This window comes from Equus przewalskii, chromosome 10 (assembly GCF_037783145.1).
Source record: "Equus przewalskii isolate Varuska chromosome 10, EquPr2, whole genome shotgun sequence".
NCBI lineage: Eukaryota > Metazoa > Chordata > Mammalia > Perissodactyla > Equidae > Equus > Equus przewalskii.
Window position 1 is genome coordinate 42,096,299 of NC_091840.1, and position 25,831 is coordinate 42,122,129.

The following is a 25,831-nucleotide window of genomic DNA, read 5'->3' on the forward strand; positions in this document are numbered from 1 at the left end:
TTGGTATACTCAAGACAAATGACTCTATAAATCCGCCAAAAGACATGTACAAGAATGTTCATAACAGCTTTATTCATAATACCCAGAAATTGGAAACAACTCAAATGTTTGCCAACGGTACTCTAAGTACGTTGTGTTATATTCCACTCATATAATGGTATACTACGCATCGATAAAAGGATGAACCTCTGTTCCATCAACATGGATGAGTCTCACAGGCATAACAGTAAATGAAAGAGGCCAAACATAAAAGACTTCACTCTTTATGATTTAATTTGTAAAGTTCAAGGACAGGCGAAACAAATCTATGGTGATGGAAATGAGAATGGTAACCTCTGAGCAGGGTGGGTTTTGACTGGAAAGGAGCAAGGGGGCCTTCTGGGATGTTGAAATGCTTAATTTTTTTATCTAGATTTTAACTGTGGAGTCAAAATTCATCATATTATGCACTTTGTGTAAAAATTAATCAAATTATACACTTAGGATTTGTGTACTTTACTATATGTTACAACTCTATAAGAAATAATAGTAACGTAGTCTCTACCTTAAAGAACTTGTACTCTACTGGGAGATGAGAGAATGAGGAGGGGATAGGTCCTTTGCTAAACATGGGGTTTAACTGGATTCTGTGAACAGTTAAATTTCTAGTCCTTATATTTAGGATTTGAGATTATTCGTGGCAAATGTTTTATTGATAAAAGACATAAAAGGCTGGCTAGAAAAAACTAAGCCATTTACTCATCATGTAACCAATTTATAGGGAATCTTCTAACATCGCAGAGGTTAAAATTCTAAAAAGCAGCTACCATAATGAGCTTTTGTCCAATTCTTAAAAGATGTGAGAAATGTGCTGAACAGTGTTCGGCAATGACCGTTATTTAAGGATGTAACTTTAGTTCATTTTTTAATTAGACAAGTCTGCTTTCTTTTTTTGTATTTCAGATCCTTTGAAGAGTCGGTGGTATTTTGGGATACTTTGACTTTTTACAAGTCAGAGCCTTTACAAGCGTCCTTCTATTTACATCATAAGGCTAATCTCACACACTTTATTCCCACAAATAATGGTGGGGCTATAGAGGGACTCTCGGGCTATTTAAATAGGGAGTCAGGCATGAAGTCTGGAGTTTGAAACTCTGCTACTGTTCCTTCCCACTTACTCATTTACAACACTTCTGAGATTCCTGGATCATTTCTACTGGTCTAAGCACTGTTTTTACCACCTGGAAACGCTGTGGAATGCTGTCTTCTGATAAACATTTTGAGGTAGAAAGAATGGGAGTATAAAACAACAGCCGTTTAAAAAGTTCCAGGCAGAGTTTAAAATATTGTACCTTTGAAGCTAAGAATCACAGCTAAATGCTTTAGTGCAAATGTCTAACCCTGTTTTATATAGCTTTTCTCCAAAATCCTCATCAAATTTGGAGTAAGAAAGCCTCATTCTTCTCTATCAAGGTTTAAAATGTATGGTTGTCACTTTCCTCTAGATAACCTCTAATTATAGAAGATAGATTTGAAGTGTAAAATAGCTTTGTCCAATGGACGCTGTCACTCATTGCATTCTGTTTTCCTCCAAGACAGGATGTGTGTTGTTCAGATACAGAGTTTAGAGTCCGAAAGATGTCAAGCAAAACACTGATTTCTAACTGCCTTCCTCAAGCATCAAATATTCATGTTAAAAATTGTTCTATCACATAATGAGAAATGAATTTACGTGAATTTGTGACACTAATTACAGGTTTTTAAAAATATACTTGAAATAATTTATCTTTCATATGATAAAAATTATTTTAAGAAACTGGAAAATCTCTTTATTTTCTGTTTATACCAAGATTCCAAGTATAAATATTTTAATTCAGAAAGGAAAGATAGATATTCTTTATAAAACATCTAAACTATTTTAAAATCTTTGTTTAACTGTTTTAAAGTGAGTGAAGGCTTTTTCATTACAGGAGATTTTAGTTTAATTTAAAATTTTAAAGTGACAAATGCTTGGCTGAAAAAAGAATAACATTTGAAATGAACCAGGTTTCTTCCACATGTAAATCACAAGGGGAAAAGAAAGAGATGGAGGAGAAATCTATAGGTTAAAACTTAAAAGACATCAATCAACCATAATATTTAGACTAACAAACTTTTTTAAAAAAATGAGAAAATTAGAAATTTGAGCACTGGATATTTGATGGTATTAAAAACATTGTTTTAGATTCTGTAACTGTATTTTTTTTAAGTTTTTATCTTTTAGACATACTTACTGATGTATGGCTGAAATAACTCTGGTATTTGCTTCAAAATTATTAAGGATAGTAGAGGGTATAGATGAAACAAGAATGGCCATATGTAGATAACTACTAAGGCCAGGTATTGATTGCATGAATATTCTTTATACTGTTTTCCCACTTTTATATGTTTGAAGTTCTCCATAATAAAAGTTTTTTCCTTAAAAAACTAAGCTAAAGATCAGAAAATTTGAACTTGTACCACACAGTTTATTTCCTGTTAAATAACTTTTTCCATATCCTGTGAGCCTGGTATTTCTCATTAGCAAGATAGGTTCAGACTCTTAGCTGTGACATCATAGACGGGACTTCAAAGAGTAGCTAGACAGCTAGTAGGGGAAGTAGGCCTGTTATGTTTTGATGGCAGAAGTTACATTGGTAGTATGCTCCTTTTATAAAGGACTTGAATTCTAGATGCCTGAAAGTCCTTTTTTCCCACCCTAGTGCCTTCTTTTTTTGTATTTAGAATAAAATCCAAAATGCTTAACATAATTTAAAGGTATATTGTGTGGTGTATTCCCTGCCTTCCTCTTCTATTTTATCCCAGTCTATTTTCCTCCCACCCACTATGTTCCATAAGCACTAACATTTCTATTTCTAGAATCTTCCTGGTACTTTCTTGCCTCAGTGCCTTTATGTTACCCTCATTGCCTGACCAACTCCGATTTGGCTTTCACCCCTTAGTATTACTTCAGGGAAGATTTTTCTCGCCATTCCTCTGTACTTTTTCCCTTCATAATAATCAATGTCATAATATATTTGTGTAACTGTTTGTTTAATGCCTTCCTCTCCTCTAGTCACAAGAGCAGGGACGATATCAGTTTTGTTTATCAGTATAACCCAAGAGCCTACCAAGTAGAACACACTTAGTAAACATTTTTTTAACAGAAATAAAGGAATGAGTAGTACGTATATGTTTCCTCATGTTCTTAGAGCAACACTGATTGTTCAAAATAGGGTGTTTCTTTCCAACACTTTCTCCTGTGCATGGGTACTGGTAGCATGTAGTATAAACCCAATTGCCTCTCTCATTTTGGTTTAGGTAGAATTGTCTTTTAGATAGTAAGTTTACAAACCCATCTTAATGTTTAGGACTATATTCTTGACTGATAAATTTAGTTACTCTCAGTGGGAAATTGTAACTAATCCTTAGATCATTTAAGAGTTAATAGTATTTACTTGCATTTATGTCATATTTTGTTTCCTTTTTAATTCTCTAAATTTGTCTTTTTTTTCTTCCTTTTCTCAGGTACTCTCTGCCCTTGACATCCTCCAACCTCCACACATAGACTATTTTGAAGAAATGTATCCTAACCAGAGAATGTGAAAGAAGGGGACAATTTTGTATTAATTTGTTCTATAGCACCTTTTGGGGTTCATGCCTTGAAGTATATTAAATCTCATCCTTGCAGAAATGATTGAGTACCTGGAACCAGGTAATTTTGAAATCCCAAGTATCTGACAGAGTGTAATATTACCAATATATCCTGAGTGGTGATAACTACAAAACAGGACTTCTGAACAGATATTTTACTTACATCACACAAAGCCTTATGAGATAGGTGGTTACCATCCCCATTTTGCAGATGAAATCAGTGAGATAGCTGTGTTGTAGTGGAACTCAATAAAGTGCTCTTGTCACTATACAACAACTGCCTGTCAATCAAGAGGATAATACTGCCCTTTTTTCTACCACTTGCAGTAAGGTAAAAATTAAAGAGAGAGGGCAAGTTAAATGTCCCAAGTTCCTTGGAATAATGGTGGTTGTGATGGTAATAGCCATTACTTACATAAGTTTTTTATCAGATGCCAGGCACAATTCTAAGTTCTTTACACTTATGTGTTTATTTAATCCCTATAACACCCATCTGAGGAAGATCTTGTGATTATTCTCATTTTACAAAAGAGGAAATTGAAGCACAAAAGATAAAAAACTTGACCAAGATCACAGAGCTAGTAAGTGTTGGGATTGAGGTTCAATTCCAGGCAGTATACTGACTCTATACTCTTGATTTCAGCCCCAGCCTATATGAGTCTCTTAGGATAGAGGCTTTTACATTCACTATTACTACTGTTAATGTGTAAAAATAGTATGTTAGGTATCATGGATAATAATAAATTGTAAAATAATGCCTGGTAATAGTTCCTGAGATTGTGCATGAAGAAACTTGGGACATAGGTTAGTCCATCTGATGTTTCTAGGCAAAGCATCACCATTTATCGTGCTGTATTTAACTTGGGAAAGCTTTAAGTGAAGGACAGGGAATCCTAAATCTTTGAATTTGGTGAGCTCATGATAGTACAGTTTATTCACTCCAGGCTTTTTATTAACACTAGACCTGTGACTAAGAATGGAAACCAATATAATAGCAAGACGCTTTTGCTGATTCAGCAGTGAGATAAACTAAAATTTCATTCTACACAGGTGGTAGGTAATTCCATATTAGACAATTGTCTTTGAAAATTTCTTTGATAACTGGGAGCAATTAAGAACTTCCCGAAGGGAAAGAGAACGGTTAAGCTGACTAGGGAAGTGGGAAACCTTATAAGGTGATAGAATTGTTACTGATCAACACTTCTGGAATGTTTTGATCTGACAAACCAAAAGCTCTTGAATGCTGTAGTTATTGGTGAGAATGTAACCCATGAATCCTTTATGGAATTAATTCCTTTGTGCGTTAAAGGGTTAACTTAAAGGACTTGGGTGCTCCAGCCCTGCACATTCCGAAGAAAAGACTGGCCCTTGACCAGCCCCTGGCTAATAAAGAGTCTCTGTATACCAGAGTTCTTGAGCTAGGCCAGATGGTTCTGACATACCCTTTCTTAAAGATTTTATTTTTTCCTTTTTTCTCCCCAAAGCCCCCGCAGTACATAGCTGTATATTCTTAGTTGTGGGTCCTTCTAGTTGTGCCATGTGGGATGCTGCCCCAGCATGGCCTGACCAGTGGTGCTTTGTCTGCGCCCAGGATTCGAACCAGTGAAACCCTGGGCCCCCGTAGTGGAACACACGAACTTAACCACTCAGCCACGGGGCCAGCCCCAACCCTTTTTTAAAAAGTACAAAATTAACTGAGGATAGAAGAATTAAGAAAGTTCTTTTCTCCTCAACTATAGGTCAGTAGTAGCAACTGAGGAGAAAGCATTAATGATTCCATTTCATAGCCTTTCTGAAGATTACCTAGGTCCTCACTGAAGAAAAGGAGGGAGCTGGTGGCAGTGAGGCAGTACTTGTTTCATTCAGCAGAAGTTAACTTCCTACACCTGGCCAGGAGCCACCTTCTTTATCCTTTTCATTGATGGGAGGGGAATCCATGTCCTGGAAGGCATTCCTATGAATGTGAAATACTATTTCTGCCTTAATGGAAATAAAGTTGCTGACTAACCTTGAAATTAGAAGGAATCCTTTTTATTAAAAGAATAATTTACCCTCAGGTTTGGTGATTCACTGAAAGGACTCACCGGACCCAGGAAAGCTGTTCTATTGACAGTTATGGTTTATTACAGCAAAAGGATACAGATTAAAATCTTCAAAGGAAAAGGTGCGTAAGGCAGAGTCCAGAAGAAAGCAGGCACAAAGTTCCAGTTGTCCTTTCCCAGTGGAATTGCACAGATAGTGCTTAATTCTCCCAGTGACAAAGTATAGCAACATAGGCAAATGTTGTCAACAAGGGAAGCTCACCATCTGGTGTGGCCAAAGCCCCGGGTATACTAAGACACTCTTACGAGGCAGGATGTTGCAAGGGCTCAAAGGTTATTTCTCTTAGGAGCTGGTCAGGAGCTAGTCCAAAAGTCTTCTACAGTGTTTAGGTTTTGGGCAGCCCAGCTCTGCTGACTTAACCCTTTATTGCACATAGGCCATCTGTAGGGAAAAAATGTTTTCATATAAGATAATAGGTGAATATGAGTATATTTTATAAATGCCATATATATTTAGAGTCTCCTTACTGAACACTTAGCTAATTCATTATATCCATTTCTGTCTTATAGTTCAAGCACAAATTGTTTATATCAGGCATTAATTTTGTGTACTTGGGTCTGTCATTCCTTTAAAAACCGTATGTGTGCTTCTATAAGCTAGGAGTTCTCAATCATTTACTATTATTGACCATAATTTAATTGAGTCTGGCAGATCCTTGATTCATTATTATTTCAAATACTTGCAGAGCAGAGGAAAAATTAGCATAGTTATTGTTTAAAACCATGAGTGGTATAGGTGGTATAATAGCGTTGGTAGCTGATTTCAGCCCATTTCATTAGTTAGCGGAATGATTCTATGAAATTCCCTTCTCTAGAATTGTTCGTGAATGTTAAAGCCTTTGCCAGAAAATATTTGTGGGACCCTCTGGTAAACATTTACTTAAATGTTTTACTCTTTACTAGATTTTTTACCTTCAGGTTAAAAAATTGACATCTGTTGCTTTCACAGTAATTTGCTGGTTACAGATGTGGAAAAATCTTCCAAATGTAAACCTCAATATTTTTGTTTTCTGTTGTCTAATTTTTAGCTACGTGTAAAATGATGCACAGAAAAAAATGATTTTCCAGTGGTGGTGGCATTTGGAAAACACTGAATCTTCTTAACATAAAAAACTATTAGGGGCCAGCCCCATGGCATAGTGGTTAAGTTGATGTGCTCCGCTTCGGCGACCTGGGATTTGAAGGTTCAGATCCCAGGCACAGACCTACACACACCACTCGTCAAGCCATGCTGTGACAGCATCCCACATACAAAAGAGAGGAAGACTGGCACAGGTGTTAGCTCAGGGCCAATCTTCCTTACCAAAAAAAATAAAAATAAAAATAAATAAATTAAACCTGTAATTGCCACAGGATTATAAAGACTTTTTAGGAAGGCATGATTTAGTTTGGAGTACAGGATACCAAAAATTAATAGAACAGCTATTGAATGGATATGTAAGAAATGCCTGTTTACATATGTGCTCTGTCTTTGCTAATTCTTTTAATATTGTAATAGGAAGTTTTCTGTCATATGCTTTTTAATACAAACAAATTTGTTGCAGCCAAAGCAAAAAAATTTTTTCCCTTAATTTCCCTCTGAAAAATAAAACTTACTATCTAAAACACAAAATACTGAAGATTAATCAGGGCCAGCCCAGTGGTATAGTGGTTAAGTTTGCACACTCCGCTTCGCCAGCCCAAGGTTTGCTGATTCGGATCCTGGGAGTGGACCTAGCACCACTTGGCAAGCCATGCTGTGGCAGGCGTCCCACATATAAAATAGAGGAAAATGGGCACAGATGTTAGCGCAGGGCCAATCTTCCTCAGCAAAATTAAAAATTAAAAATTAAAATAAATAAAATAAATTTTAAAACTATATTGAAGATTAATAGGATCTCAAGTTATTATTTGATTTCAACTTAATATGTATCACTAGCTCCCTTTGTAGTATCTCAAAAACATGGCATACGCATTACATGTGCTTTTAGACAGTGGTTTTTTAAATTGGAGGATTGTTGTGTCTTTGCAGATTTTAGAATAAATATTATCTTGAGTTTTAAATATGTGCTTTGATCATGAAATTGTGCTTTGTAGAAACTGTTTTTGAGGTCTGTTTGAGGCTCTGTCATTTTGGGTAAGTGCTAAGTGTATTGCTGTGCATCTAATGGATGTTCTAGTTACGTGATAAAGCAGTCAGTTCATAGAGTCAAATATATATGCATTTATCATGTTATTTAAGTTGTAAAGGGAAAGAACCTTAAGTAGTCTTCCATTCTACATACCATATCATTATACTTTTTTCTAAGATTAGGAAATTTGGATGTTATATTGCATATGTAAGTTTTAGTAGACAAACATTTTAAACCAGAAAGTCTCCTTAAAACTAATTGAATAGTTAATATCATTTTAGAAAATCTGAGATCCATGAACATTTTGATGTAATCAAGTGTACAGTAAGAGTATCAGCATATGCTATCATGCAATCATGTTTTTCCCTGAAACTAATAGAATGATTACACATCCGTGCCCACCCAAAATTTGTCTTGGGTTTTGAAAGACCATACATCTTTAGATAACTCTTTAAGCAACTTTTAAAAAGACAGTATCTGGATTATAACTGTTTATAAATCTACCTACAGGGTGCAACAGATTTAGCACAAGTCAGATATGGAAGGAGCAATAAATTATACCATGATCTCTGTATCTTCTAGCTTTTGTGTTTTCATATTTTTAAAATTTAATATATCAACCTAGAAAATATATTCTTTAATGATTAAGAAAGATTATGTATTTTTCTGAGTTGAACTTTTAGCTTGTTAAAGGATTTGCACTTTGAGTTTCTATTTGGAAATCTGTATGAAAACAGTTTGGCACTTAATTACTTTGAGCTTACTGAAATTTAATCCAAGAGAACCCAGTTCTGATTGTTGGGTTGGAAAACATTATTTATCATGCTTCAGTCAGGATTCTGGACTCTGAACATAAACAAGCCCCTTCCTGGAAAGTACTGGATGCCTACTGGGTTGGAAATAAAAAATTTGGCTCGCTTTGGGAAAAGCTTATATTTGACTTGAAACATAATCTTAGCATTTTATGGAGAAGAATATGAGTGGTGCAGGTCTTCTGTGCAAAGAACAGTTACAACCTAAAACCAGTGGAAATGAGAAGTCTAATGGAGTGACCATGTGTCCTGGTTTGCCAGGATTTGTGGATTTTAACTGATGTCCTAGTATAATTATTAACAAGTTCTTCCTTTCATTTTCTAAAATGACCCTGCTTGGATAATAGATTTGGCTTGTGCAGGCGGTGTTTAAACAGGAATCTCTTGTCATAAAGACAGTGAGGAAACCTATATGTCCATTTCGGCCAGTTAGAGTCCTTGGTAGCTAGTAACGTAGTTTTTAGCTCCCCAGATGTAGTAGTTTGATTGATAGTTTTTGTATACTATATTTTATAGCAACATTTTATAATTTAAAGGAAACACAATACGTGATTCCCTGGTGCTTTGAAACCCTCAGGGAATCTTAGGAGTCAGTGAAGAGCTAAGAACAAACAATGAAATGTGTATGTGCATATGTAAGTGCATTCTTCGTGCAAGAACAGTACCAAAAAGGACCAGAAATCTACATCTTGGGAGCTTTGAAGATTCCTATATTATTAGAATTTCCTCTTCATTTATTCCATAAACATAAGCATCAGTTATACTCCTAGAACCAGGAATGTTTTTCTCTTTTGCTCGCTGTTGTATTCCCAGCACTTAGAACAGTGCCTAACATATAGTAGGTGCTAAATAAATATTTGTTAAATGAATGACTAAGATAGTCTCTGTCCTCCAGGTTTGTAATCTAGCGGGGGATACAATCATATAAATAATAAATATAACATAGGTTAGAAAGTGTAGTGATAGAAAAGAATCAGTGTATCCTGAGAGCGTTGGGGGTCTGATTTTTACTGTTTCCCATGTTCATTTCCAAGCTGGATTACTTGAAAAGCATTTGATGATTTAAAACAGAAACAAAAACTTTCACTTACCCACTGTCACCAATTCTGGCTCTTTACCTCTGAAGGTTAGGACAGAAACGCAGAGAAAGGCAAAACAGAGGAAAGCTTAGCAGACAATCCAAGAGCAGCTAAATTCCTGACTTTAACCCCCACTTAGTCAATATTTATTCATTCAGCCTTATTTATTCATTCAGCCAAACATTTAGCACTCCTTTGTATTTAACATTGTACTAATCTCTGGGGGGCGAGATATAAAGATGAATTGTTCATTTGTTTAATGTTTTTTTAATTTAATGTGTCAGGCACTGTTCTAAATACTTTACTCTTATCTTCATTTTACAGATGAAGAAACTGTGGCTTAGAGAGGTAAATAACTTGTCCAAAGTCACTTAGAAATGACAGAGCTGTGATTTAAACCCATGTTGACTGGTCCACTGGGGTGGGAGTGCTGTTAACCCACTGCTGCCTCTTAATGCTTTCCCTCAAGAAGAATACAGTCTGTGGGTGAGATAAGATGTAAAGAAATAACTATCACATATAGTAGAATGTACCCAAAGAATATAGACAGGTGCTGTGGGACTTTAAAAGAAGGAGAGGTTCCTCCATGTAGAAAAAAAATAAGAAGACTTCATGGAGGAAAAGACATTTCAGATGAGTGTTAAAGAATGAAAAGCATTTGGATGGGTAGCATTGAGGAGGATGGATGTTCCAGATGGAGGGAGTAAGTATCAGGAGCATCTTTTAGGCAATGGCAAATCACCCAGTTGGCTGGAGTTTAGAATGCATGAATAATGAGAAATTAAGCTAGTTGGGGCCAAGTCATGGGGGGCCTTGAATGTTGAACTAGGGAAATTCATTTTTATTCAGTAGGGATTTGAGGGCCCAGTGGAAGATTTTTTGGTGAGGAATGACAGAATCAGAAGTGTACTTTACAAACTTAACAAAGAGTTTCTATTTGGGATGATGACAAACTTCTAGAATTGGATAGTGATGATAGTTGCACAACACTAAATGTACTTAATGCCACTGAATTGTGCATGTAAAAATGGTAAATTTTGTTATATATATTTTACCACAATTAAAAAAATTAAAAAACACCTTAGCAAAGACCCAACTCTTGGGGCTGAGAGGCAGTGAGTGTTGTGCACAGACTATTGTGAAAGGAGAACAGAAGGATTCTTGGAAGTTGATTGGGACTTGTTTAGCCATGTACTCAACATTCTGCGTTTTGATCTTCGTTACTAGTTGGGTATTTACAGAGGCAGGACAAGGAAATGAAGCAGTTGAAATCAGAAGAGGACTTGGTATACTGTGAGAAAGGGGAGAAGCAAGGTCCAAAGACAAGTGTTGAGATGAAAGCAGACAGCAGGTTCAGCAGGAGTAGTAGTGTGGTTTGAATATGGAGATTGTGTTCCAAGAGAGGAATTTGTGGTTAGAACAAGTTGTAGTACTTCAAGATCTAAAGTAGAGCCATGCTTTGAGGTGGATGAAGTAGAATTATAATGAAAGTTCTTAGAGTTCAGATGGTTAAGAAACTGAGGGGTAGAGATTCTCTACCCTGGCTGCACGTTAAAATCACCTAGAGAACTTTTTAAAAAGCACAAATACCCAGACCCCACATCCCAGAGATTCTGATTTAATTGGTTTGAGTTGGATCATAGGCATCAATCAGTATTTTTAAAGTTCTCTCCAGTGATCTTAGTGTGCCCTCAGGGTTGGGTTCCACTAGTCTAAAGCATTAGAATGAGTATGAACATGAATGTTGAAGTTACCAGTGACCACTGGAGGGAATTTGACTATGCAAATGTGGACCAGCTATTTGTGTCATCTAGCTAAGATTGGGATTATTGTAAAGGCTGTTATAAAAGACAAGGATAAGAGCATATGGAATTAGTTTCTGTTATGTTTTTTTTTGTTTTGGTTTGGTTTTTTTGAGGAAGATTAGTCCTGAGCTAACATCTGCCACCAGTCCTCTTTTTGCTGAGGAAGACTGGCCCTGAGCTAACATCCGTGCCCATCTTCCTTTACTATATATGTGGAATCCCTGCCGCAGCATGGCTTGATAGGCAGTACATAGGTCCGCACCCGGGATCCGAACTGGTGAACCCATCTACACCCAGGATCCAAACCGGCAAACCCCAGACTACCGAAGAGGAGTGTGCGAACTTAACCACTATGCCACCATGCCGGCCCCTCTCATGTAATTTTTAAGAGATCTTTGAGCAATAGCAGTGGGACCAACTGTAGTATGAAAGGGTAAGAGGGAAGGATGCAGCTTACTCCTCCACTTGTGAGCTCTCCACTATCAAAATGTGTTGATGCTTTTCATGTAAATCCATTGTAAATACTTTCTGATGACCAAATTAACTGTGATTGATCTACAAATGTTTAAAAACCACAAGACCTAATTCATCTGCCGTTAAACTTTAAGAAAGTCAGAATACATCATTTTTTAGGCCAGAACTTGCAACTTTTTGTTCTGGCAACATCGACAGTGAAAGGGCAGGATCCAAAGTGAAGTCTCAAAAGTTTAAGGCTTTATCTCAAGACCTTGATCTAACCCCAAATCTCTGCTTTATTCATTCTTTGAACAATGAGTTTTGTTTTTGTTTTTAAGATTGGCACCTGAGCTAACATCTGTTGCCAATCTTTTCTTTTTTTCCCCCCCTTTCTTCTCCCCAATGCCCCCCAGTACATAGTTGTATATTCTAGTTGTAGATCCTTCTGGTTCTGCTACGTGGGACGCTGCCTCAGCATGCCCTGATGAGTGGTGCTGGGTCTGCGCCCAGAATCCAAACCAGTGAAACTCTGGGTCACCAAAGCAGAGCGCACAAACTTAACCACTCGGCCACGGGGCCAGCCCCTGAACAATGAGTTTTTAAATTTATGGTGGAGTCAGATTCCTGCACTTAGTTATTTTTTTTATTGAGTTAATAATAAGTTACAATCTTGTGAAATTTCAGTTGTACATTATTGTCTGTCAGTCGTGTTTTAGGTGCACCCCTTCACCCTTTCTGCCCACCCCACACCCCACCTTTCCCCTGGTAGCCACTAATCTGTTCTCTTTGTCCACCTGTTTAAATTCCTCATATGAGTGGAGTCATACAGAGATTGTCCTTCTCTATCTGGCTTATTTCACTTAACATAATTCCCTCAAGGTCCATCCATGTTGTTGCAAATGGGACAATTTTGTTCTTATTTATGGCTGAGTAGTATTAATTGTATATATATATATATATATATATATACCACATGTTCTTTATCCAATCATCTGTTGATGGGCACTTAGGTTGCTTCCACATCTTGGCTATTGTAAATAATGCTGCAATGAACATTGGGATGCATGGGACTTTTGGAATTGCTGACTTCAAGCTCTTTGGATAGATACACAGTAGTGGGATAGCTGGATCATATGGTAGTTCTGTTTTTAATTTTTTGAGGGATCTCCATACTGTTTTCCATAGTGGCTGCACCAGTTTTCATTCCCACTAGCAGTGTATGAGGGTTCCTTTTTCTCCACAACCTCTCCAACATTTGTTACTATTTGTTTTAGTTATTTTTGTCATTCTAATGGGTGTAAGGTGATATCTTAGTGTAGTTTTGATTTGCATTTCCCTGATGCACAGTGATGATGAACATCTTTTCATGTGCCTATTGGCCATCCATACATCCTCTTTGGAGAAATGTCTGTTCATGTCTCCTGCCCATTTTTTGATCGGGTTGTTTGATTTTTTGTTGTTGAGTTGTGTGAGTTCTTTATATATTATGGCTATTAAGCCTTTGTCAAATGTATTACTTGCAAATATTTTTTCCCAGTTAGTGGGTTGTTTTTTTTGTTTCAATCCTGTTTTCCTGTGCCTTGAAGAAGCTCTTTAGTCTGATGAAGTCCCATTTGTTTATTCTTTCTATTGTTTCCCTTGTCTGAGAAGACATGGTGTCCGAAAAGATCCTTTTAATACTGATGTCAAAGAGTGTACTGCTTACACTTTCAACTAGAAGCCTTATGGTTTCAGGTCTCAGCTTTAGGTCTTTTATCCATTTTGAGTTTATTTTTGTGAATGGTGAAAAAGAATGGTCAATTTTCATTCTTTTACATGTGGCTTTCCAGTTTTCCCACACCATTTGTTGAAAAGACTCTCTTTTCTCCATTGTACGCCCTCAACTCCTTTGTCAAAGATTAGCTGTCCATAGATGTGTGGTTTTATTTCTGGGCTTTCAATTCTGTTCCATTGATCTGTGCACCTGTTTTTGTACCAGTACCATGCTGTTTTGATTACTGTAGCTTTGTAGTATGTTTCGAAGTCAGGGATTGTGATGCCTCCAGCTGTGTTCTTTTTTCTCAGGATTGCTTTAGCAATTCGGGGTTTTTTGTTGCCCCATATGAATTTTAGGATTCTTTGTTCTATTTCTGTAAAGAATGTTATTGGGATTCTGATTGGGATTGCGTTGAATCTGTAGATTGCTGTAGGTAGAATGGACATTTTAACTATGTTTATTCTTCCAACCCGTGTACATGGAATGTCTTTCCATCTCTTTATGTCATCATCCATTTCTTTCAGAAAAGCCTTGTAATTTTCGTTAAGTCTTTCACTTCCTTAAATTTGCCCCAAGGTATTTTATTCTTTTTGTTGCAGTTGTGAATGGTATTGTGTTCTTGAGTTCTTTTTCTGTTAGTTCGTTATTAGAGTATAGAAATGCTACTGATTTATGTAAATTGATTTTACACCCTGCAACTTTGCTGTAGTTGTTGATTACTTCTAAAAGTTTTTCAGTGGATTCTTTGGGGTTTTCTATATGTAAGATCGTGTCATCTGCAAACAATGAGAGTTTCACTTCTTCCCTCCCTATTTGGATTCCTTTTATTCCTTTTTCTTGCCTAATTTCTCTGGCCAAAACCTCCAGTACTATGTTAAATAAGTGTGGTGATAGAGGGCATCCTTGTCTCGTTCCTGTTTTCAGGGGGATGGTGCTCAGTTTTTGCCCATTGAGTATGATGTTGGTTGTGGGTTTGTCATATATGGCCTTTATTATGTTGAGGTAGTTTGCTTCTATGCCCATTTTGTTCAGAGTTTTTATCATAAATGGCTGTTGGATCTTGTCAAATGGTTTCTCTGCATCTATTGAGATGATCATGTGGTTTTTATTCCTCACTTTGTTGATGTGGTGTATCACGTTGATTGATTTGCAGATGTTGAACCATCCCTGGGTTCCTAGTATGAATCCCACTTGAGCATGATGTATCATCCTTTTCATGAATTGCTGAATTCAGGTCGCCAAAATTTTGTTGAGAATTTTTGCATCTATGTTCATCAGCGATATTGGCCTGTAGTTCTCCCTTTTCGTGCTGTCCTTGTCCGGCTTTGGAATCAGCGAGATGTTGGCCTCGTAGAATGTGTTAGGAAGTGTTCCATCCTCCCTAATTTTTTGGAATAGCTTGAAAAGTATAGGTATTAAGTCCTCTCTGAAAGTTTGGTAGAATTCCCCAGGAAAGCCATCTGGTCCTGGGGTTTTATTCTTTGGGATGCTTTTGATTACTGTTTCCATCTCTTTTCTTGTGATTGGTCTGTTCAAATTATGTGCTGCTTCTTGACTAAGCTTTGAGAGATTGTAAGAGTCCAAGAATTTATCCATTTCCTCTAGGTTATCCATTTTGCTGACATATAGTTTTTTGTAGTATTCTCTTATAATCCGTTGTATTTCTGCAGAGTCTGTTGTTATTTCTCCTCTTTCATTTCTGATTTTGTTTATTTGAGCTTTCTTTCTTTTTTTATTTGTAAGTCTGGCTAGGGGTTTGTCAATTTTATTTATCTTCTCAAAGAACCAGCTCTTTGTTTCATTGCTCCTTTCTACTGCCTTTTTTGTTTCAATAGCATTTATTTCTGCTCTGGTTTTTATTATTTCTCTCCTTCTGCTCACTTAGGGCTTTGTTTGTTCTTCTTTCTCTAATTCAGTTAGGTGTAGTTTAAGATTGCTTATTTGGGATTTTTCTTGTTTATTAAGATGTGTCTGTATTGCGAGGAATTTTCCTCTTAATACAGCTTTTGCTGTATCCCATATGACTTTCTATGGCATGTTATCATTTTCATTTGTCTCCAGGTATTTTTTGATTTCTTCTTTAATTTCTTCAATGATCCATTGCTTGTACAGTAGCATATTGTTTAGTCTCTATATCCTTGTGCCTTTCTCAGCTTTTTTCTTATAATTAATTTCTAGCTTTATAGCATTATAGCATGATGATTGGGGAAGATGCTTGTTATTATTTCAATTTTTTTTAATTTGTAGGGGCTTGCCTTGTTTCCCAACATATGGTCTATCCTTGAGAATGTTCCATGCACATTTGAGAAGAACATGTATTCTGCTGTTTTTGGATGGAGTGTTCTATATATGTCTATTAAGTCCAACTGTTTTAGCTTTTTGTTTAGCTCCACTGTTTCTTTGTTGATTTTCTGTCTGGATGATCTGTCCATTGATGTGAGTGGGGTGTTGAGTTCCCCTACTATTGTGTTATTTTTGATATCTTCTTTTACGTTTGTTAATAGTTGCTTTATGAACTTTGGTGCTCATGTGTTGGGTGCATAGATGTTTATAAGCGTTATTTCTTCTTGATGAAGTGTCCCTTTGATCATTATATATTGGCCCTCTGTGTCGCTCTTTACCTGCCTTATCTTGAAGTCTGTTTTGTCTGATATAAGTATTGCAACCCCTGCTTTCTTTTGTTTGCTATTAGCTTGGAGTATTGTCTTCCACCCCTTCACTCTGAGCCTGTGTTTGTCCTTGGAGCTGAACTGTGTTTCCTGGAGGCAACAAATTGTTGGATGTTGTTCTTTAATCTATTTTACCACTCTGTGTCTTTTTATTGGAGAGTTCAATCCATTTATACTGAGGGTGAGTACTGATGCATGAGGGCTTAATGCTGTCATTCTGTTGCTCGTTTTCTGGTTTTCCTGTGTTTCCTTTGTTTCTCGTCCTGTGTGTTAGCCTACCCATTGACTTCTGCAATTTCTTATGCTGGGTCTTTTAGATTTTTTCTTATTTATGTTTTGTCTCTCTGTTCTGTGTTTTAGTTTAGTGGTGGCTACCCTGAAGTTTGTATTCAGAATCTCGTGTATAACATAGTCCGTTTTCTGGTGGTCTCTTACTTACTTAGCCTAGACTGTTTCAGTCCCTTTCCTCCTCCCCTCCTAAATTATTATTTTCATCTCTTATTCCAACTTATGTTGTGAGTTTGTGGTTAGAGTGATAAGATTGTCTTTGCTTTGGTGATTTACTTCCCTTTATCCTAATGCTATAGTTGAATATTTGCTGTCCTATTCTGATTCTATCTATTTGTCTCCCTACTCTGTGTTTTGTGACCCTTTTCTCCCTTTTTTTCTTTTTTCAGGTATGAGAGCCTTCTTGAGGATTTCTTGTAGTGGCGGTCTTGTGGCTATGAAGTCCCTTAGGTTCTGTTTATCTGGAAAAGATTTAATTTCTCTCTTATATCTGAAGGATATTTTTGCTGAATAGAGTATTCTTGGCTAAAGATTTTTATCCTTTGAAGTTTTGAATATGTCACTCCAATCTCTCCTAGCTTGTAAGGTTTCTGTAGAGAAATCCACTGAAAGTCTGATGGGGGTTCCTTTTGTAGGTTATTTTCTTCTGCCTTGCTGCTCTGAGTATTCTTTGTTTGTCATTCAGTTTTGCCATTTTTACTACTATATGCCTTGCAGTAGGTCTTTTTACATTGACAAATCTAGGAGATCTGAAAGCTTCCTCCACACACATTTCTCTCTCAATCCCTAGATTTGGAAAGTTCTATTCTATTATTTTGTTGAGCACACTTTCTGCTCCATTTGCCTTTTCCACGCCCTCAGGAATTCTGATTTTTCTTAAGTTGCATTTTCTCATTGTGTCTGCTATTTCTTGGAGATTCTCTTCAGTTTTTTTCATTCTTAGTTCTGTTTCTTCCTCTGGAGCCATTCAGCCTGTCTATCTTCGATTATACTAATTTGCTCCTCTATGGTGTCTACATGGACATTCAGGGACTCTGTATTCTGTTTATCTGATCCATTGTATTTTTCATCTCTAGTATTTCTGATTGATTCTTCTTTATAGTTTCAATCTCTTTTGTGAAGTAACTCCAGAACTCGTTGACTTGTTTCTGTATATTTCCCTTTACCTCATTGAGTATTTTGATGATAGCTATTTTGAACTCATTTTCACTTAGTTTGCCTATTTCGAAGTCCTCAGGACATAATTCTGTGTTTTTATTGTTTTTCTTGTGGACTGGAGCTTTTATAAATTGCTGGATGGTACAGGAGCGGTTTTTGCGCATGCTATTATTTGGTTGCAGTTACAGCCTGTCGCCACTAGATGGGGCTCAAGAGCCACATGTTCTGAGCCCTCCGCCTTCAGCCGCCATGGCGGTGCGCAGTGTAGATTGGGGGAGGAGGGGCACTTTCTCTTGTGCCCAACCTGGATGCAGATCAGCTCTCGCTCTCTGGTCTCCCGGGGCCCTGCCTTGATGGGTTCTCCCATGCAAAAGCTTTCCCCCATTAGAGGGTTTCTGCTGCACGGGTGGTGGGAGTCCTGGACGATCCCCGGACACATGGCCCCTCCCCGACTCCTTCCCTCACCCACGGCAGCAATCCCAGTCTCTAGGGGAGGGAGAGAAGTTCTCTCTTATCCCATTCCAGCTCCTCGAGGGGTGGCTCCAGCCTCTCTGCCCTCCGTCATTTGGCTGCTGTGGGTCTCTGACAATTTCTGTTATTAGGATTCTTTTTTTGGGGTTGGAAAGCAGTTGCTCTTTTTGGTTGTAATTTGACAGGGAGAGAGTCCCGGGTGAGCTCACACTGCCATGTTGCTGACGTCACAGATTCCTGCATTTAAACTGAAGTGTATGCAGTATGGGGTTTTTTTTAGCATGATTAGAAGAGAAAGAGATAATTTAATTAGCTTATGCCTAATTGCATTCATTTAGCTTCTTTTCCAATGTGAGCGTGATATACGAATCAAGAATGTGCTGTTCCTCGGGTAGTTTCAGCTCCCATAGGCTTCCTGCAGTGAGAGCATGTCACCAAACTGAGTGTGATTCTGGTGTTGAGAGAGGTACTTATATATAGCATGACCCCTTAACAGAAGTCAGCTATTTCATATGGGGTTCAATCAAAGAAACAGCACTCTGTTCCAATACCAGAGAACACAATGCTGTTGAGTTTAATGAGAGTTTGATATATTGGTCTCCAGCATGACATCTTCCCAGTTGATTTTTGTGATACTCAGTATTCGTTTTATGCCCTAATTTTAGAACTTTACCCTCAGGAAAGATGCACCAGCAGGTAGTGTAAAGTGTAACAGCCATTGCTGTTGTCCTTAAGGAGTTCATGGTTCAATGGTGATGATTGATAATTTCCAAATAATTATAATATCTGAGTAATCAGGTTTGCAATAGAGATATTCATCACATTTTCTTACATATAAAAACTCCTCTGCCTTCCTTCCCTTTCCCCCAAAAAGAGTTTGGAAGACTTATGTGGAACTTATAATTTTCATAAAATAAAACATTTTCACTAGTCCTTCCTATATCAGTCCATACAAGATCAATTACATAATTAATATGCATAATTATATCCTATTAAAGGATAAATATATTTTCAATATTTCCAGTTGTATTCTTATTTTTCCACACAATTTTAGGCAGTATCTAATTTCTGTTTGTCGGTCCATGTAACCCTTTTTGCATAGGTGTTCTAATTAAATAGTGATATGGAACAGTGCTAATAGGTGGTACATCAAAATGCATAATAGAATATTTATTCTGTAAATGTTAGAAAGCGGGTACTGTGAACAAATGGATAAGGTATGTTAGATCTTATATCTTTTTTCCCTCAGTTTTATTGAGATATACTTGATATATAACAGATTTTATATCTTGACAGAGGAGGCTGATCGCTTTAAATGGACCACTGCTTTATTTCGTCTCTTCTCAATTGCCATAAAAAGTACTCAGAAGCAGACTTCTGATATACCTGTCTTAGATTCTTTCTTCTTCTCGATTTTTTGTTCTCTGTGTATTTTGAATCCTCTTTGCCCTTCATAACTGTTCCTTTTAATCACTTTATCTTTTAAAATCTTCAACCGAAAATGAGTCTCACTGGTGATGGGTAGTACTGGGTAGGTGTACTAAGGAGGCATCCGTAGCTCAGTGTATCGAGACGCTTGTCTGCCCTTAAGAATGCTGTTTTGTTGGTTTATACCACTGATAGCAGTCTGCTCTCAGGTTTTAGTGACATCATTCTTGCAGCTTTACAATAGATCAGACTAGAGTAAATTGCTCTCAAATTCTATTGGGCACAAGAACATTTGAAAACAGATTGTCTGGACATAGAAGTTTTTCAGACCCATTAAGAAAAGGTGGGTGGGTCTAATTTGAGGATTCATCTCTTGGAGAAAGTGTTAAGATTCATTGTATTGGCCATAAGAAGCATGATACAGTTTATATGAATGATAAGTGCATCCTTTATCATCTGAATGGATTAAGAGATGATTGAAGAATTTTCCCTTTCTCTTCTTGAATTAAAAAAATTGGAGAAGTAAAATGTTTCTAATCTAGGTAGAGAAGCTTACTTCAAATTTTTTTTTATATTCAGAAAAAATAGAGACTATTCTAGTCATTTCTTCAGCTTCTATTACTTGGCTGTTGATCTGTGGGTTTTATGTGCATTTGCTCTGGAGGGTTATGATGGTGGAAGATTAGTAATCACCAAGCTCTACCATCTACATTTGACAGACACAGCTTGCCTTTGCCCTCTTCAGGGCACTTTGGGAAGAAGAGAATTGAGGTTTGAAATAACATCATTTTCTCTAGGATGCCCTTTCCGTTTTATTGCATATGCGTTTATAGCCATAATGACAAGGATTCAGCCAACAGAACCTTCTGGGCTATGACAGAGTGTGTAGAATGACAGCTTTCCAGATTTTTTTCTTTTTTTTCCAGTGGTAGAATTGATTTTTTTTTAGTCACTTTTAAATTGCAAATTAAAAGTAGTTTTAATTTTTTAATTTTTGACATTCTTTACAATAAATTAGTTACCTTAAAAAGAAAAGGAATTTGCCTTTGCCTGGGAAAGAGATTGTTGTATTCAAACATTTTAACAACATGACCTTTTATTCCATTGATTTCTATAGCGAAGCACAAGCATGCTTCAGAAAAGGTCAGTGATTCTAATTGAAGAACATACTGATTTTTTTCTAGTTGCAAAGGCGCCCGTGCTTTTTGTTGCAAAGATGATGATGAGATTTAGGGCTGACCATTTATTACAAGAGAAAGCAGTTCTCTCTGTGATGCATTGCTGTTTTTCTTTCACGTGGAAAGCATTGTTTGTAATCAACAATATCCATAAACCAGATTGTCATTATCCATGCTATTTAATGTCCTCACTTTTTATTTCAGAGGCAGTTACCTGAGATCTAGGTTGAAATTTCCCTCTTCTGTGGACCTGATTTTGGCAGGGAAAAAAATGTGAGGAAAGAGATACTATTAAGTCTCACATGTTTATGGTTATGAGATTTTCTTCTTTCAAACAGAAATGGCAGGATTTCAGAATTAGTGCTTAACATGGGTTTAAGCATGTTTTAGCTTCATTCTTGGACTTTTCATATAAGAGAATTCATGGCTTAAGGAGCCAGACTTGGGTATCTGCATGTTACAGTTTATTAAACCACAAAGTCACTGTTTTTTTCGAAAAATCACCTGATTCTCATGTTTCTTCGAACATGCATCACACAAAGATGAAGACTCTTTAAAAAAAAATTGTAGAACTGTTGATCAATATGGTGCCTACTTGATAAATATTTAATATTTCAAGATTTCTCTTTTATAATCTGGCTTGGTGTTGGTCTCTGTCCTATATGAAACAGAAGAAAGAATGATCCAGTTTTCATTATCCGAAGACACTGAAGACTAGGGATTAAAATTGTGTTTTCAAAGCTTTCTGTCCATATTCATTCTTTGGGGAATAATTTGATATGGCACGTTCTCCATTTTCTTCTCCCAATCCAGCTGAACCAGTTAAATACCCTTATTTTGCTATCTGAAAGCTTTTAACACATCATTAATAGTTTTTCATGTAACGTCAGTCTCTCATTGCATACAGAACATTAAATCTGTTCTCAGACTTCAGTTCAGTTAAGCAGGCAGGTCAGCCTGTTATTGTTCTGAACTCTAGATTGTTTTGAACCTAGTAAGTAGTTTTTTACATAAGACCATATCACAAATTTTTGTACATATACACAACTTGAGTTGGCCAAAATGGTTATTATTGAAGTGCTATTTAGCAGTACTTTCTTATTAGATATTTGCACAACACCTTATCATCAATAGTAAGCATTTATTCCTAATAGTTTATACATTTCCCTGGTTCTTATGGACTATAGAAGCTGGGTAATGGATCAGTTTTATTCTTTCTCTTTTGTCTGAGAGGTGGGAACAATTTAAGTCATAGACTGGTTGGCAAGCCTGAATATGGGAATGTGAAAAATTGACCTTCATCCCATGTTCTTAGAGGATTGTTATGTTAGGAAACTCACCAGTGAGTGTCTCCCTTTTTTCTCCCTACAGAGCCTTTGTGGTTCCTCCAATACTCCAATGTTCTTGGTACTGGAGCCTAAATAGCAGCACTTACAGTCAGTCCCCTTCTCCATTCCTTCTGCCTGCCATACTCTCGGTCTTCCCTTAGTTCTCCTGCCTGACCTTAGCAGTCTTGAGTTTAGTGACTTACTATCATATCATGAAACAGGAACAAGATCTCATCTCTTTATTTCAAAATCCTTATGATTAGTTCAGGGCCTACCTAGTCAGCATTCTGCTGGCTTGAGGTAATAAAAAGAAAATCTAGGGGCCAGCCTGGTGGTGTAGTGGTTAAGTTCATATGATCTGCTTTGGCAGCCTAGGATTCACGGGTTCAGATCCTGGCCACAGACCTATAAACCGCTTATCAAGCCATGCTGTGGCAGTGTCCCACATGCAAAATAGAGGAAGATTGGCACAGATGTTAACTCAGGGCCAATCTTCCTCACCAAAAAAAGAAAGAAAGAGAGAAAGAGAAGGAAGGAAGGAAGAGAAAAAGAAAATCTGTTATAGTGGCAAAGAGCATGGAGTCTGGAACCAGACTGCCTGGATTTGAAGCCCAGCTTTGCCTCTCACTACCTGTATGATTTGGGGCAAGTTATTTAACCTCTCTGTTCCTCAATTTCCTGTTTAATAAAATGAGAATAATAATGATACCTACCTCATAGAGTTATTTTGAGGATTAAATTGGGATGGATGGATGGATGGATAGATAGATAAGTAAACAGACAGACAGACAGACAGAACAGTGCTATAAAAGTAGTATGGGAAGCCCTTATAGAGGAGATAGAACTTAATGAAGCTGAAAGACAATAGGAACTCCTGTGAACTTTCTGATGCAAAGTGTGTCACGCCCACTACCAACAGATGGCATTCCAACTACTCATCACACACAAATGGACTTTCATAATGACCTATTAGTAACATACCTAGCCTGTTTATAGAGAGGTTTAAAAAAAAAATAAGATGTGAACTGTTAATGGGGAATGGGTTGTTAATCTCAGTACCTCATATTCCCTTACCTGGTCTCCTCTTCCCTCAAAATATATTCAGTGTACAACTCACTAGCACCCCCCACCCTCCATCCAGATTGCATCCACATTATATCTATCTCACTGCTTTTTCCATTACCTTAACCAAACCTTCTTATTAATTAGAAAGATAGGCCATAATTTCCTCCTTCAGCCTGCCATCCCAGGAATCACTCCTCTTCTTATGCCTTATAGTAGTAGTCACGCCTCCTATTTGTAGTCCCTTCCGGGCTGCATAAAGATTACCTCAGCTTTAATGTATTAGCAAATCTTGAGGTTGTTTAAAGAATGGTTTAAAGTTCCAACTCACAGTTGGAATTTTTTTTTCCCTCTGCTTTGAAGAGAGTCGCTATAGTTGGAGCAACTTATTCACACTAGCTCTTTGAAACATCTGTGTTCCAGGTGAAGCCAAAAAAATCTAAAGCTTGAATCTAGTCTTTTCACCTCTCCATTAAAAAATAAATATATCTCTCAAACTTCCCAGCTGGTGGGAATAAATTGGTGTTAAGCCTTCCAACTATTAGAGGGTAATATTGAATAGCAACAAAGCCACGCCTAATTTGAGCTCTGAAAAGCCTCATAACCCCGTTATCATTCTCTTGAACTGCTTAACCTTCTGGTTAACCTTCTGATTATTAGCCACTTGGCATATTTAATTCAGGTGTGAAAGTTTAGGGACGCTCATAGGACTGTTTGATCCTTTTGTCATATCCCAACTTTATTTCTATTTTTTAAGGTTGCTAGACACCAGGAGGCATGTGTTACGTGGAGATCCAGAGGTTTCAGAAGCCACTAAATATATCAGACCTGCCTTAATTGGAGGATATGGGGAAGCAGTGGGGCTTTTAGCTACTTCATAGACCAGCTGAGTCTCTTGCTACCAACTCAGTTTATTTGAAAGCAGTACTTCGGGGAACTTAACAGACCTACAGCACACCAGCACAAATCTGTATTTACTACTTATTGTATCAGTTTGCTGTCTGCTTACCATTGAGGTGCAGTTGGCAGCCTAGATTAGTTTCCCTGTCATTATTAAATATTAAGAGCACTGAATTGTACAACTGGTGATGGGTTTAATAATTATGTGTTTCATTGACAGTCTTTTATTGATAGATCACTTAGAGGTGGCAAGAGAATCAGATGGTAGAAAACAGGATTAGGTCGAAGTAGGATTTTTTCCAAAGGAAAATAAGATATACATGAGCCAAGCAAAGTTTTGTTGTGTGTATGTGTTGTTTTGGATATGTGGGACACTAATCAGTTACAGGATACCAATCTGATAGCTAATTTTTACTACCCTGAGCTCAAGACTGAGAAACTCTTCAGGTTACCAAAGCTCTTTGCCAAAACCAGGAGTCCCTGTGTGGAGGTTCACAGAGGTCTCACAGAGATTAGCACTTTTAATTGCTCCCTTCAGTTTCCAGTCTGTCCAAAACCAACCCCAGCTCTCTCTCAATGATATGCCTTGTAGAAAACTTTTCTTGGTCTAAGAAAAGATCTTTTTGTCCCCATATGAAGGAATGTGGCAATCATGGACATAGTGATTTTTGGTGCCAAAAAACTGCATGAGAGGGGCCAGCCCGGTGGCTCAGCGGTTAAGTGTGCACTTTCCACTTTGGTGACCCAGGGTTCACCGGTTCGGATCCCATATGTGCACCTACACACTGCTTGGCACGCCATGCTGTGGTAAGCGTCCCACATATAAAGTAGAGGAAGATGGGCAGGGATGTTAGCTCAGGGTCAGTCTTCCTCAAAACGAAACAAAACAAAGATGGCATGAGACCCCATTAATAAGTGAATAAAATTTTCCTCTTCAGCAGTGATATCCTTTTGAGATTGCCTGATCTTTCCTTTTAGGATCAATAGCTTTAAGCTTTTTCAGTTGGCTGCCTGTTTTGTGTTTCTTTTTTACTTATATTCTTTTGGCTTTTTCCTGAGGGGAGAGGGAAATGTTGGGAAGAAATAAGAACACAGGCATACATTTTGGCAAAGGCATGGACTTTGATATCGGGCAATCCTGAGTTCAAATTCTGATTCCCCACTACTGTCACTTACTAACCTTTTGACCTTGAAAAAGGTTTTTGAATACTCCTCCTTGAGCCTCAGTTTCCTTAGTGATAAGTGGAGATGATATTTTTCCTCGAAGTACTGTTGCAAGGAATAAATGAGTTAATGTATGTAGGACATTTGGCACAGTGCCTGGCATATTGATATTTAATAAACTCAGTACCGTTCCTCCCTTTCATAACGATGATGATGATCATCATGAAAGCACAGCTACCGTGTAATCCCTGTCCCCTATGTGCCAGACATTTATATGTGATTCACGTACATCATCTAAACCCTGGCAGTAACCTTGTGTCGTAGATATCCTTGTGCCTATTTTATGAATGCAGAAACAAACTCAGAGAAGTTATTCAACTTGCCTAATGTTATCAAACTAGGAAGTGGCAGAG

The 25,831-nt window shown here is 37.3% G+C and overlaps 1 protein-coding gene across 1 annotated transcript in view; it reads left to right on the forward strand.

Annotated features, from left to right (window-relative positions):
• NLK (nemo like kinase) overlaps positions 1 to 25,831 on the forward strand; it is a 168,367-nt gene that overhangs the window by 99,543 nt on the left and 42,993 nt on the right. The window contains exon 3 of the mRNA XM_070562686.1: positions 3,526 to 3,581. Within this exon, the coding sequence (XP_070418787.1) occupies positions 3,526 to 3,581 (56 nt within the window). The remainder of the gene's footprint in view (positions 1 to 3,525; positions 3,582 to 25,831) is intronic.